The sequence below is a fragment of the Centropristis striata genome, chromosome 3 (genome assembly GCF_030273125.1).
Source record: "Centropristis striata isolate RG_2023a ecotype Rhode Island chromosome 3, C.striata_1.0, whole genome shotgun sequence".
Lineage (NCBI taxonomy): Eukaryota > Metazoa > Chordata > Actinopteri > Perciformes > Serranidae > Centropristis > Centropristis striata.
The window spans coordinates 18,108,877-18,124,967 of NC_081519.1; the positions used below are offsets into that span (position 1 = coordinate 18,108,877).

General features: G+C 41.2%; 1 protein-coding gene across 1 annotated transcript in view; it reads right to left on the bottom strand.

The window, feature by feature from the left end:
• cdh4 (cadherin 4, type 1, R-cadherin (retinal)) overlaps nt 1-16,091 on the bottom strand; it is a 261,145-nt gene that overhangs the window by 20,374 nt on the left and 224,680 nt on the right. Inside the window, exon 9 of the mRNA XM_059329049.1 lies at nt 8,145-8,282. Coding sequence (XP_059185032.1) covers nt 8,145-8,282 — 138 coding nt within the window. The remainder of the gene's footprint in view (nt 1-8,144; nt 8,283-16,091) is intronic.

Here is a 16,091-nt window from a genome sequence, read left to right on the forward strand (position 1 = left end):
TTGCTTGTGTCATCATCAATTTTCTAGCTTTTTCCATAACACTCCTGATGAAAACAAACTGATTTTAGGGTCATGTCAGAAGTACACTGAGAGCAAAACAAGGAGGAGTAATGAGAAAAATAGGCAAGCAAGACATATTTGTTTAAATGTGGATAATAGAGAATCATATCTTTCATTATGGTAATGCTGTCCCTTATTCCAAGCCATGTCTGCTCATATGAAACTCTTATTTGAACTAATGGATTTGTTCAATTAAGTGTTTACCCATTTAATTTAGATTCTGTGCATTCACCAAATCTAGGTCTTAATAAGCAATTAGATAAGTACTGTAATTAAAGCAGCAGTAGGAATAATCTTTGGCTAATGATCTTCATTATATTGCAATCTGAAACAACTCCCCTCTGAACTAACTCTGGAGGAAACTTGGTTACAGCTGCAGAGCCTGAAGAAAAATTTATAGTGCAATAGGATACATGTCTTTCTCTGTAGGGATTTTTTATCTAACGACAGAGGGATGGGCACTTGAAGGTACACACACACACACACACACACACACACTAAAAGCGCTCATTGTCAGAAGATAATCCGTGTTTCCTCTTGTGAAGCGTTAAGTTGTTTATGGGGTGTGTCTGCCAGCTGCTGTTCACTTTAATGGCTTCATCATCGTGGGATTGAAGCAGCGTCCAAAACGCCCAATTCCTCTCTTCCTCTTCTCCCTCCCTCCTTGCCCTCCCCCTTTTTCTCCTATCCCCTGCAGTACGACCACGCTGATAAGCACAGAACAAATTAAATATGCACTCTCGGTCTCTTGTGTGTGGGCTCCTCCATTTCATTTTCACCCCGAGCTTTAGCAACAAACACCACCACAAACCTTCCAAGCTCGTTGGGCTGCGCTGTCAGACGGCCAAATGGAATATGCTCTCTCAGAGGCATGCACAATGGTGCTGACTGTAAGGGAGGACGCTTCCAAAATGGCCACTCTCACTAAAATGCAATGTGGAGCCGTTGATAAGCCACTAGAGACACAGACTTCCAGTTTCTGAAGGATTTTGTAGTCAGAAGAAGGGGGAAAATGAGCGAGGCACATAAGATTCACTTGGAGGTAATCATTAAACGGGACCTCAGACTACTTTGCCAGGGAATGCAAAATTTAAATGACACAAAATAAAAGGAATCATTAAACTTTAATTTGAGTTTCTTATGCCACAAAGGGTTTTGTCAGTATTATAGATTCTGGCTTTATATACAAACTTTATGTTCTGTGCCTATTTAAACATTCAACAAGGAGAACTTTATTGGAGGAAGATTTTAGTAACATTGTGAAAACGTAGAGTTGGAAATCCTGAATCGGTTTGCAGATTTTAATTTTGTTCAGTTCAGTTTATAGATTCTTATTCACTGACTACATTGACTACTATCACATCACCATTTAAATGTACTTGAATGCATCACTGTTACGTGCCCATTACACATGAAACTGCATTGTCAGTAACTAGGGAAGGAAATTAACTTTTTGAAAAGATATCTACCAGCCACTGACAGATAAATGTTGAAATACACCAGCCACTCAATAGATAATAATTATGGAGCCACTGACATATTTTGCCTTTAAAGTCCATGTATGTCAAAGTAGAAAGGAGGTTGCATTGGATGGGTGGGTGAAACAAACACAGGACTATCAACTGCTGTTCGTGTCCTGTGTAAAACCAAGAGACAGACTATCAGAGAGCTGACACATAGAGACAGACAACCATTGGCGCTCACATTCACTGGTTTCCAGACTAGCAAATCCCCTGAGTGGATTGAATTAAACAAGGGTACGTTTTATGAATACAGTTATTTATCTGTAAATTTGTTTTAAAGTTACATAACACTGTTTTTAAGAGCTTGAGTAGATAAAAAGATGTGGGCAGGGGGTGAGGTAGGGATACTTTATGCCGACAGTTGTTGACCCTGGGAAGAAAATGACTTTTCTAACTTCACCTTCCAAAGCATCATCATTGACAAATTATGCCAGGGTCTTATTTTATGACCCTCTGACATGCTGATAGATCACAAATGTATGGAGGTCAGTGCTACTCAAAAGCCATCTAATACAGGGTCACTACACACACCTGATCACTTCTAATTATTGCTTTTCATGTGTTAAACTGTCTATGAACACGACTAGCCTTCAGATGTTTGAGCTGTGGTCCAGGCAGGGATATCAGCAGGGTTTAAGTGCTGTTAAGACTCCATATCATTTAGAAAATAAATCTGCATCAAGTTGCACTGCCCAGCAGAGAAAATCTACTACAGTTTTACTGAAAACTGCCCTCAGCAAATGCAAAATGTTCCATTTTCAACAGTAAAGCTACAGCTCAAAAAGACTAAATGGGCTCTTCCTCTCCTTCATGGGATGTTGAAAACATCACAAAATGGTAATGATGGCATTATGTACGAATAAATGTCCCAAAACAGACTCCTACTAATATCAGACTGCCATCAGTCCACTTTAGAGGGCTGTTATGTCTTTGCTATAGTGTAATAAAGATATAGCTACTGGCAACAGACATTTACCCTCACTCTCATTTTTCATGTTATACACACATATTAAGCTGCTTTTTCTAGCAGTCTACTCTTTTTTCCTTTTTTTTTTAACAAATCAAAGTCAAACAGTGGGAAGCCGGAGAAAGTGGTGAATAATCTCCTGCACTCTTTTAGATATTTAGGAGCTGCAGCTCTCAGGTGAATCACAAGTACTCTATTCATAGTGTTCAGTCATGTGACTGGCGCAGAGCCACAGAGGGCAAAACACTGGAGACTAACACTAGGAACGCCATGCAGCTACTGTCATTCTTTTACCCTTTAAAACCTACAAGTGGGACGGCACAGCTTGGGATGTGTTGAGTTTGCATGTTCTCTCCATGTCAACGTAGGTTCTCTCTGGGTTCTCCGGCTTCCTTTAACAGTCCAAACACATGCAGCTTTGGTTTAACTGGTGACTCTAAATTGCCTGTAGGTGTGAATCTGAGAGTCAGTAGCCCCTTTCATAGTGCCGTTTCATGCCAGGACATTTATGGTTCTGTAACGTCTCACCTCCACTATGAACGCGCCCGAAGTGGGATGTCGGGATCAAATGATCAATTTTGCCGGGATCAAATGATCAATTTTCCACCTCTGTGACTACCTCTAGAGGCGGAAAATTGGTGGGACTGTTGGAAGCGGGACCAGTATGAACGGGCCATCAAGGCAAGGCGGAATATTTGACGTCGCACGTGACGTCTAAGTCATGCCTCCCACTTGGTCCAACAGTCATCGAATCCCTGTTCACTGCGGCCGCCGTCATTAACTGTGCTCAGCGTCCGCTGCTTATTGTAAACAACCGGCATGGATAACTGTACACAGAGTGTCTGGTGCTTGTTGTAAACAAACGGAGGTCGCTATGAGAACACATACTGCTGCAGCAGCACGTACATACTGTACTGCTACAGAGCTAACTGTGTAGCCTATTAGCACTGTGCTACTGTGCAGCACTGCTGCTGCTCTGTCCCACGTCACTATCGTCTCCTCCCACTATCCGCTTACCTCATTCCATGCCGCCGAACTGCACTATGAAAGGGCACGAATATCACGCCTTCGCTGAATCACTATGAATGTCCCGAGGTGAAAAGCTGGCACAGATCTTACAGGCAATACAGCGGGACATTTGCAGTACTGCACTATGAAAGGGGCTAGTGGTTGTCTGTCTCTAAATAAGCTATTAATCCCTGTGATAGTGTGTGACTCCACCTTTCACCCAATGTCAGCTGGTATCCAACGACCCTAGTTAGGATAACTAAACATGGTATGGATGAATGAATGAAACACCTCAAACCCATCACCTCAAACAAAGAGAAACTATGAGTCTTGGGCATGTATGACCCATATACAACACCTGCTGTGACATTTTTTAATCATTAATATGGAAGTAGACAAGTTTTCAACTTACAAGTGAACAAGCTAGCTAGCTAATAATGTCTGCTTATCAACTCCTTGATCATATAATTAATAACTTTCAACCCACAGTTCATTTTAGAAAAGCCAGCACAAAAAGGTTTTCTTATGTTTATGTTGTTTTGAATGTTATAATGTGTCTTTAGATCATGAGCCACTTGAATGAAGCCATAAATGAAGGCTTGCTGGCTGGCTAGCTATGGTAGTGCTGGCTGCCAGAAAAAATGAAAAAGCACTAGTTAGAACTGCGATATTCTGTTACGAACAAGGAGTTAATAATCAGACAGCAGCTAGCTAACCTGCTAGCACATCAGGCTAAGTGTGGCTCTCGTCAGGTACAGTGGCACATCCATAGACTGTATATAAATACACATCTCATTTCACAAATCCACAATGTCCTTATCTCTGGGTTTCCTGTTCTGAAACTGTATTCTGTAGAAACACAGTATAGATTAAACAACTACTGTGTGTCTTTTTTGCTTTGTGGTAAAAAAGTCATTGGCACAATGGAAGGCAGCTTTATGTTGCCCTCCTGTATGGCCATTACAGGGCTCTGAATTAAAGTGAAACCTATGAAATCAGATTTGTATGTCTTGGAGTTAAAGCTTTCATCCTAACAGGTCTTCTGGGCCACTCTCCTGCTCCTCATCATTGTTCAGTTGATGAAACCCACTGGGTACACTTTAGCAGGGGTGTGATGCACTTGATTAGATACTTTGATTAGATAGATTGTGGCAAATATCATTGTCTTTTTGTTTAACACATAATGACAAACATAGCACTAACATAGTGCTTTCTGCCCATGTGGTGAAATGAATAAATCATTTGTCTTTCTTTTTTTTTTTCCAAATTAGATGCTATATATCAGCTCGGTTTATGCCCCCGCAAGCAATTTCACTTAATTAGCACGCTTATGTTTTCACTATGCCTCCCGTAGAGAGCAATGAATTCTTCTTGCGTCTGTCATGCACAAATAATTACTGAACTGCTCCAAGTCGAGTTGCTTGTGTGGGAAGCAAAACAAAAAGTAGAGATTGACAAAGCAGCGGAAATGGCATCTGGAGGAGAACAATTTCTTTGCCGTGGATGTTCATGCTACAGTGTGTGGCTGTTTGTGTGTGGCAGATGAAATACAACAAGAACACATTTCTATTTATTTAAACTCATTACCACATAACCAGTCACACACCAAATAAGGTCAACTGCTCGTTTTTTTAAGAACAATCTTCATTCATTCATTCAGTCATCCACTCATTTACTGAGGAGGGCTGTAGGGAAAGTAATGAGGTCCTGATGAGATGACGAGCATTTATCACAGTGTGTGTGAGCTTACATCACAGGGGTTTGGGGAAACAACCAAACAGCAAAGTATGGTGATATTTTGCAATATTATATTGATAAATGGAAGTATTCATATTTTATTATATAAATAATGAATACTGCAAATAAAAATGTCCCCTTTTGGTGCAATAAGATTAAAATGATGGTGTTGAGTAAGGACATTTATTTTATTCATTTTTTAAAATTACTTTATTATAATTTTAAGTAACTGTAATGTACTTCACACTCCCCAGTTGATAAAGGGCCTGTACAAACTCCTGTTTGCATTGTTTAAAATACCTGTACAGTAGTCTGTACTTTTGCCTTCAGTTAAATTGAACTACATAGACTCAATTAAACTCTAAACAGTTTTGTTGGTCAGGTGCATGCAGCATTTAAGCAATTTTACTGCGATAAAAAGTGAGATAAACAGAGTTATTATAGTGTGATATTGTCAAAGTTTTCCTTTTGGGACATGAAATACAGTTAAAAATGGTATGTTGTTATATATGTTATTGCAATACCCAGCATATTGCAACATGTTTAAAATCACAACAATATCTTATTGTGACTACAATATAGTGATAATATCACACCACGGGGCCTGTGGTGATTCCCAATTTCCCACCCCTACTACTGTATATGTCAAGGACAATGTACAATGTGTTTTTTGTGTCTATTGAAGCGCAGCATGTCCATTTTCTGGCTAGCGGGAGAGCGGTGACAGAGCCAGCACCACAGACGGGGACAGAGCAGTTGTGAGCGGAGCGGCAGCCTTGTTCGGTGAGCTCTCCCCCTGACAGCTGGGGAGCTCTTATCAGAGCATGCGGCTGGAACTGTACTGGCATGCACGCTGACGACGGCCCCGCCGAGGAGACAGGGATCACAGTGTGTGACGCTGACACACTGCTCGCTCTTCCTCTGAGCTCGGCTGCAGACAGCATCTGTCTCTCTGGAATCTCAGAAATCCAAGCGCTCACATAAGGAGCAGCTACAATCCTGTAGGTCTGTCCGACTGCGGTCAGCATTTGATTCTGAGCATACAAGCTAGATATGGGGCAAAGAGCTTCTGCTTTCAGTCCTCATCAATAACATTTCATATAGCAGCCCCGAGTCCCTACCTAACCACACACTCTACCACAGAAAAATGGGCCAGCGTGGCTTCCTGTCAGACCAATGTGGAGGTATCAGGGACGAGGGCCAGATGCCTGCAGACAAACCCTGGCCACCAGAGACCCCGCTGGCAGAGAAAACACAGAGAGGAGAGGAGGGAAGAGTACACCTCCCATCACAAAAACTCATCTCACTTTTAGTCACAGTGCTTTTTTCTGTCTCTCCATATGTTGCTCTCGCACCATGTTTCTTTATCTGTCAGTGTTGTTTTATATTCTTAATATATCCGTCCTTATCCTGCATCTCTGTCAGCTGTTGTATTTACGCTTCCTTCATCTCAATATTCTCTGAAAACATATTTCAGTGGAGCTACTGTTGCATGATAGTTGTCTTTGACAGAGAGCAGGTATTTTCTAATAATATCTATCTCTAATAATATCTGAGAGCAGAGTATTTCCCTCAGAGGTCTGTGCAACCTGTTCTGCCTAAGAATAGTATACCCTCATGTGCTATATGTAGCATAAAGGCTCTATGGGACAGTGGGGGAGCAGAGCGGGCAGACGCAGGTGAAACTGTTTGCTGGAGTCTGACCTCTGACCCTGTTTAGGCATATGGGCTTTACATTTTCTACAGGGACTGTATGAAAATGATTGTAGTGGAGAGGGTGCTGAACATTACATTTAATTCTGAAACAGGGATACTTAACTTAGTTTGCCTGGGGGCTACTTTTACAAAATAACAGTAGGCCAGTGGCAAGTTCATAAACAAATACTAATCATATTTATCAGATACAATGAATAAACATTAAGTAAACAATAGCTTATATAACTGAACCTTTTTAAAATGTCTTTGTTTTCAAATTAACTGACCTATCAAAGATTGACATTGGACAAATAAATGTATTTTTTAAATTTAATCAGTTATTTTACTGCAGGAGTGTTTCTAGGATATGAGGACAAGGCTCCGCATGGACCTCTGTCAGGGGGTCTAGAGGAAACTCTCCTAGCCAAAACAAGTTTTATTTTTATGCTTTTTTTATGTGCAAAAATTAAAAAAAATTCAGAATCCTTTTAAAAATCAAATTATGTTCACTGAGAACTACAAAATGCCAAGCAGGCAGCCTGGCAAGTTGAGTATTACTGTTCCTGCACTATTCACGATATTTAACAAAGGCTCTACATGAGGCAAAGACATGTATGATGCAGAAAGGGCTCATGGGCAGTGCCATGGTCAGTTGGAATTTATTGCCGCTGCAAATTGTTTGAGAGGACACTAAAGGCCGGTTCAACATTTTGTTTAAACAGTATCTTCAACTATATTATATATTGTTTATTATGAAAAACTATGCATGTATGCACATATGATGAAATACATGTAATCTAAAATTCTGTGTTTGATTTAATGACTGTTGTGGGACTGATAATTTGTTTTCTTTTCCTTATTTACTGAATTGTTTTAATGAGAAGAGCTGTTATGTTGTGTTTATGTGATTGGTGTGTTTAAGTGTGTGTGACTGTAAGTGTGTGGACCCCAGGAAGCTGGTGCTGGTGCTAATGGGGATAAAAATAAAGACATAATATCCTCCCTCAAACATCTTTAAATAATATAATTACAGAAAACAACAAAATGATCAAAATACAGCCACTCTCTGAGGTAAGATAAGATCTGTTGAATAAATCAGTGAACTAGGAAGAAGCTGCTGGTGTTGATGAGGAACAACAAAGTTTAAGACTCACCGTTCTGACTGTCAGCTCTGGAGGATTGTCGTTGATGTCAGTGATGCTGATCAGAGCTGTGGCTGTGTTGGATAAGCCAAAGTTCAGGTTGCCCTCCATGTCAGTGGCCTGGACAATGATGGTATACTGAGAAACTTTCTGTAAAAAAGAAACAGAAACACACTCAGGGATTGGTATATCAAACGCTGCAACAAAGCCAGACACAAGACTGAGTGAATGAGTGAATGCATTAATGATGAAAATCCCACAAACTAACAGCAATACACATCTTTCCATCCTTTCTACTCACGCACTGAAACAACAGAATTGCAGTGTGTTAAAACACCTAATTTGCCCAATAACACAAAAACAACACACAAAACACAACACACACACATGAACAGACATGCACAAAGTTGCAGAGAGGGAGCACGGAGCACTGTGTTGGTAAAAGGCCCATCCATTATTGCCTAAAAGTCTTGGCTCTCCGCTGTGGGAACAGGCCAGGATCATCACTCATTTTAATGGAGGCACCGCCACTTTAAGATGCGCCACAGTGCTGCAGATTATAGCAGGAGGTGAATGGGCCTTATTCAGTCCAGTTACAGTGAGAGGGGAGTCAGCCCACAGTGTACTGCAGCACACACTGCAAGACCACAGTGCTAAGATCAAAATGAAAAGCTTTGAAACCTACTTAAAACACTATAAAATGATTTAATTTACTTACTTTATTGTACTTATCTTGTAAACGTTTACCCTTTTTCATTGTAATGTTTATTATTATTATTATTATTATTGTTATCTATGTGATTTATCTTCATTTTATATATTTTATCAAGTTTTTAGTCTAGCTTTTATCTTTTATTTCAGAAACATATATATATATATATATATAAAATATCTTTCAATTAAAAAAAAAGGTTTTTATACATAAATCTATTTTTGTAATTCTTCAATTTTTTCCATATTTATTATCATCATTCTTTTAAAAAAAAAGTCATCCGTGAAGCACTGAACCAACCTGTATAAAAGGTGACAGGAAAAAAACACTATTACAAACACAATTTGCTGAGATACAACCACAAAACAAAGAGGTAGAGACACATTCAAACATTGTGGCACTGTCCATGGTGCTGAAAGTTCAGTCTGTCCCCAAGCTCTGGAAACAAGAGTGTGTGTGTGGGTGTGTATGTATGTCTGTCTGTGTGTGTGTGTGTGTGTGTGTGTGTGTTTCCATCCTGACAGTAAGCCTCTCTGCTTTGTGGTCTCTTTCTCTTCCTATTAATCCATTTGGCTTAAACCTTCATTGTGCCAGAGAAGAGAGGGAGCGAGTGAGACTGGACGTCAAGGACAGGCCAGTGTATAGCACACAGGGCCTGCTGCTTTGTTAAGCACCCACAATGCATCCTATCGACGGCCTAATGCTCGTTTGTTGCTGGGCTACTTTCGCCATTTTCACCCGGGGGGGTCACGATTTCTAACGAGTTGACAGCTAGTGGCACTGATGTCAGGGACTGCCTGGAGGAGCCAGAGAAAAAAATCAGACAGAGGTCTTGTAGGTATAGACGAGGGAGTTATTGCTTCCTGCTCACACAGCTTCTTCTTTGCTTTTTTATTTCTTTGAGTTTTTTCTCTTTTTTCTCCTTTGGTTTGTTCTGTTCTCTTTGTTAACTCACATTCTGTGCTTCTTTTGATCTCTCGCTATCTTTCTGATCGCATCTTGGTTGCTCAGTGTTCTCCGCCTGTCTGTTCTCTATCGGTCTATCTCTCGGTCTGTCTTTCTGCAAGTCCCTGTGTATCTCTATATCTCCTTTCACACTCCCACTCTTATTCCAGTCATGAAGGATGCAGTTGATTGTTAGATCAGTCAAACCATTGAGGCCAGTTAAAACTCCCAGCTGGAGTCATTTAGCATCTCTCCAAGTCATTATGAACGGCGCCGACATGTTAATCTGCACCAAACCAGCCCTATTAATGAAAACTCAATACTGGCTGCCCTTTATTAGACTCATAATGAAATATCAATACCATCTCCCCTCGTAGAGTGCGTCAGTAAACAGAGAGCCTCCAATGAATGTGTCTCTCTGCAGACTCATTTAGATCCGGTCACATACATCAATCTAGAAATAGCACCAGATGGCTGTAAGAAGCTAATAGGCTTGAGCTTTGATGGACGCCTTTTTCCTTTGGTCAGGTGAAGAGAAATGACTGGAGCTGAGCCAGCAGGTGGAGCTCTCTCACACAGTATGACATGCGTCCTGTCCTGTAGGGTTATATCACTCATCTGAGGGTAGTTGTGAGTTTATGGCCCTTCTAGTGCACACATACATCCGCTAACGCTCCAGTGAGTGGGAACAGGTGGGACACTCAGACTCTTACACCGGGTATACGCGTGCACGCCAAACACACACACACACACACACACACGGAGCCAAGCACGCTCTGCTGTCCAAAAGTGGCTGCCCGAACAAGCCAGTAAAGGGCTCTCTAATGAGTCCTACAGAAGTGCTGAACAGAAAATCTCTCTGTTAGATTGGAGTCCAGCGCTGGCAGGAAATATAGCTTCTTGTATCATGACCAACAGCAACAGCCCAGACTCCCCCCCCTCAGGCCTCGAGCCTCACCGACTTAATCTGCGGAAGCTGAAAGCCATCAGAGGCCACAGAAACACCTGTATACAGAGCTCCGCCAACAATAAAACCCAATCCCTTTTTCTTTCACAGGGACCAAATTAGGTCGTTTACCATCCAGGAAGCTGAAGAAGGAAATAGGAACATGGTTTCAGGCTATCAATGTTAGCTACTCGACAAGTCAAGCCAAGCAGCAGACTGGACAGGTGGAAAAACTTGGCCGCTCCTGGCTGCAAATGGACCTGTTCTCCAGTTAGACTTTGTTAGCTAGAACAAAGTCAGGGGAATAATGGTCTGAACTTGTAAGCCGATGTCGAACAAGAAAATGGAAAGCAGTAGTGTTCTGCCAAAACATGTACAGTGGTGAATTAATTATACCTGAGCTGAGTATGCACTTACACTTGGCGTGCCGTTAAAGACCACTCAGAGAGGGTAAAGAGGGAGAGGCCAGACGAGTGAGAGACTTGTGTCGTTTGTGGATTGAGTTCCGGCCTGCCAGGTTCCTAGTGGCCACAGTCATTAGCTTGTCACTTACAATCTGTCTCAAATGGCCCAGCACTGGTGGCTAAAACCAGCTCCCTCTATTCCTTTTTCTACTCTCTCTCTCTCTCTCTCTCTCCACCTCAGTGACCCTCAGTGTCAGTGACCACTTCAGTTCAGCTGAGATTATTTCAATTACATTTTTTAATGTGATGCTTTTTGACTCCATAGGATTTTAACACTTTAGTATTCTGCTTTTTTCTTTTTTACAAGTCTGTAGTGCACTCAGTCTTAGCACTACATAAACTTCAGTCATGCCCACTTTATGCTGAATATTACAGTCACTGAACAGTCTTGGAATTTCATACATTGGAGCTCTTGTGGATTCAAAGTCCACATTGAAGCTAGTTCATTGTAGTGAGGACATAACTGCATAAAAACCTGTTGTGACCTCTAGGATAATCACAGCCTCATGAAATTTTGCAACAGCAAACTAGAGACCTAGAGCATTCACAGGATGGATAGCATTCTGAGACACATTGACAATGAAGGGATGTCTCAGCAGTTTCCAGACAACTGACCATTCAATCTCAGAAAAATGCAATTCTTTTAGAAATCTCTGAATGTAAAAATCTTTGGATAACACAGCTTGGGTTTTTCTATGGTGTCCTCAAGGTTCTGGTGTTGTTTTTTGGATAGATGTGGTCAGAAATTATTACTTTTTGCAGCAACTCTGTGTAGTGAATGGTATAAACCCCAAAAATGCTGCAACAACTTATGAGACATACACAATCGCCCATTCAGATGGAATAAAATGTTTTTTACCTCTTTCCATGAAATGATTGTGACAATGTGATTTATTCTTGAAAGATAAAGTGTATAACTTCTTCAATCTCTTATCATATCACGATGAAAATGACACCACAATTAACAGAGGATTTTCTCTGAAAACGGAATTATTCCAACTTTATGGGTGATTGTGTAGTTGGGCATGGGGATGGACTTCATACAGTACACTGCCATCATATTACTCTAAGATATTTATCAATTAATTAATTAATTAATTGATAAATAACTTACAAACTTGACATATAGTGCTGAGTTGCATCTCAAAATAATCTTCAGGTTTCAAACACTACCCCTATGTGGCATGTAACCCTAACCCCTGAACATCGGCTGTGCCCCACCACACCCCTGTATGTTTCAGGGTAAATTCAGTTCAGTTTATTTCAGTTCAGTTACACATACATTCTGCCAATAAAAAAATGTAAAGTCCCTGCCGTTGGGGGTTTGTGACAGTGAAATACCCGTCTTCAGAGTTATTTTCACATCTTTTCCCAGTTGTTGCCAAAATATGCAAGTCTGTTTTGTCTCCATCTTCATCATCCAACCCTCCTCATCCCTCGCAGGGATGTCTCTCAGGTTGGGTTGAGGACACTAAAAGCTCAATGCTTCTTTGAAGAAAACACAAGCCAGTGCACTGTTCTCTGAAAGCTTTTCTCTGAATCCCATTGTAGACATTCCCTGAGATACGTAGGTACTTCAAATCTGAGATATAAACTCAGAATCCACTTGATTAGATCCGCCTCCATATTTACGCAAACAGCTCGGAGTCACATACTGAATAAATAAAGGCTGTGAGTCACATATGAATAAAACTGCTCAAATAAAACATGCACACTGAACAAGAAGTTTAGTAAATTGTCCAACTGAGCATTACAATTCAAAGGACAGGACATGATTAAGCAAATGTGAGCATTATTAACATGTTGTTGCCTGACTTACTGGCTCCAACCGAAAGAAAGAGAAATGTCATTCAGGAGCACTCCATGCAAGCAAGGTTGTACAGTCACTCAAATGACATGAAGAGGAGAAAAATGAGCAGCAGCCATCTGTAAATCTTCTTATATGGGTTATGTGGAAAGTCAAATGATCTGACATATTGAAACATAAAGAGTTTGCAGCCTGGATAGTAGCTGTGAGAGATTGTACTTAGGCACAGCGGGAGCTTAAAAGGGGAAACACTGTTATAGATAACCTCGGATTGGTACACTGCAGGGTTTTGTCTTGTATAAAGGAATGTCTTGTGCAGATACTATGGAAAATATTTGACCATATGTCATTTGGTATTTCCTCTGTCAAACAATCCTCCCACAGGGCTGTTATGGACTCCAACACTTGCAAATAACAACTGAGATAAAACAATAGACAAGTGTCAAAAGGTCATCAAGGGATTGACCAAGGGAAAGCAGGAAACCCATAGAATAGACAAAATGGACTTGCAAATATCTGTACAATCTTGCTGTGGTTGTGAATATTCGTTTGAGAGCAGTTGAATGTGAACCGATGTGAATATCTGACCTCAACCAAAATAGAAAAGCATTATCTCTCAGAGAGGATGGAAAAACATGGTTTAAAACTAGAAGGACTTAAGTGCAACACTTCAGTTTTTCTACAGCCAAAACAAGTTCCAATTCAATAGTAGCTAGGAGCACATAATATGAGGGATATTGAGTGAAAATTTTCTTGAGTGAATGTTGTCTACAAGCAGTAAACATCCACCTTCATGCATCAATATTCTTCATTCAGCAAACTGCTCACAATCCTCCGTGGCTTAGCTGTCTGGCTCCTGGAGCTTTGGTGCTAGGGGGCGAGTTAACATAACTCAGGGTCTCCAAACAATAAAGCCTCAGATCCATTTAGGATGCCTGCTCTCAGCCTGTATCCCCAGTCGGGATCTCAGGATCCTAATAGAGCCAGGCTGTGGGCACTCTTGTCCTTGAGGCGGTCCAGGCGATGTCCTAATCGTCAGCGAGACAGTCCAACGTAGCGCTGGCATCAGCCTGGTGGACAGCCTGGCGCCGGGCCACACACTGCACCATGCAATGCCAGACCGTTCCAAACCAGGGCTCATGAGAGATTGAGACAGCCTGGGGTAATGAAAGACAACAGCTCTGCCTGCCAGTGGAACAGGAGCCATGGAGAGAGGGCACAAAGGGAGAACATCCACGCCAGCTGTGGCAACCTGACATCTCCCACTCTGCTACCTGCTGCACCAGAGTCCTACTTCATTACCTCCGCCAAGGAGGTTTTCTGTCTGTTTGTCTGTCTGTTTGTTTGTCAGCAGGATTGCAGAAAAACTACTGGCCTGATGTCATGAAACTTTGTGGAAGGGTGTAGAATGGACCAACGAACATTTTTGGAGTGGATCTGAATCACGCAGGGACATGCAAATCATTTTTTACATTGCAGACTCAGGTGATGTAGATCTGAATTCTCCTAAGGTTTCTGGTTAGAAATGTATTTCCTTTATAGTAGACTGATGGACAACTTGATTTTTTAGTACAACATACAAAGAATCATATAAACCCCCACTTACTGCAATCTAATTCCATCCCCCAACCCCCTTAACGTGCAATATACAGTTTTCTGCACATTCTCTCAATCAAAGTAACAAAATATGGAGCTTTGTTGTCTTTACAGTCAGTTTCTCCCAATTATTTCATTATTTTCAGTTTTTTTTACCAGGAGCTAAGGTCGTCAAAAGTATTGATACTCAAAAAAGTATCGATACTAAAACGTTGTATCCGGATACGATACTCATTCTCAAAAGTATCTGTTAAATTTTCCTTAAAATCCTTCCTTAAAAGTGTGGATCGTTGGCAGAAGGCTGCTAGCCAAGCTGGCACTGACGTTTGCTAGTCTTGTTTCTCTAACGACTTAATTCCGGTGTTCAGGATGTTTTTACTGATAGCCAAATTATCCACAGAGGTCTCCCCTCAAAAACAAATAAACCCGGTGGTATAAAGTGTTTAAAACACTTAACAAAGCTGTTTCATGTTAAGAAACTGTGTTTCTCCAATGGCTTTCAGCATGCCAGAGAAGCTACGAGCCGAGCTGTCGTGACATTTGCTCAGCTTGTTTCTCTAAAAACTCCAGATCCAGCCATCAGATGAATATCCTTCATCTGTTTAAATGATAAAAAATATCCAAGATCTAAAAAGTGTTTCATAAAAGTGTGGTCTAAAACTAAATAAAAAATAATTTTATGAAAACATCTGGCAGACAATCACATCATGCATGCACAAAGGGGAGACACCATTGACATGTGACGTGCTTGTCCTATGTAATGTGGAAATGTTACATATTATACCTTTAAATGCAGTACACAGATAAGAAACATAAACCCACACACATGGCAACATACAAACAGCCGTGCTTTAGGATGTACGGAGTCAAACACATGTGTATACGCCTTAACCTCCCTTGTTAGCTTGTTGGCAGGAGCACGTGGCAGCATGTGAGGTCAGGGGAGGAGAGGGGTTGCGGGCAGTGAGTGAGGTAAAATAATTGGTATTCAGCGGTGTCAGAGGTAAGTGATACCAAGCTAACCTCCATGTACCCCCTGGTCTCCTCAACACGAGAGAACCTGCTTCACCCCTTAATTAGCACATGAATATTGTAATTAGACACCGGCATGGAGTATGAGGATGAGCTAAAGTGTGAGAGATGGCAGAGGAGACAGAGAATATCACTTACACGCTGCAAAGGTGTTTATAGGGTATTCAGTGTCCATACAGTGCATATTCATGTTTCTGTGTAGCAGCGTTTGTATTAACCACCCAGGCTGCATGGATCTGATTCATCATATCTGCTGCTGCTCCTCACTCTGCATAAGCTTCATCTGAACAACCAACAGAACTGCACAGGAAGTGTGTACGAAAAACACGTGCCCATGTGTCTGAGCGTGTTTGTGTGTTTGTGTTGATGACCTTGACAGCAGGTGGGTGAACTCCCAGGTGTGTCCCAGTTTTAGTGGGAGGATCAGAGGCAGGTGGGACTGAGCCTGGCTTGATGT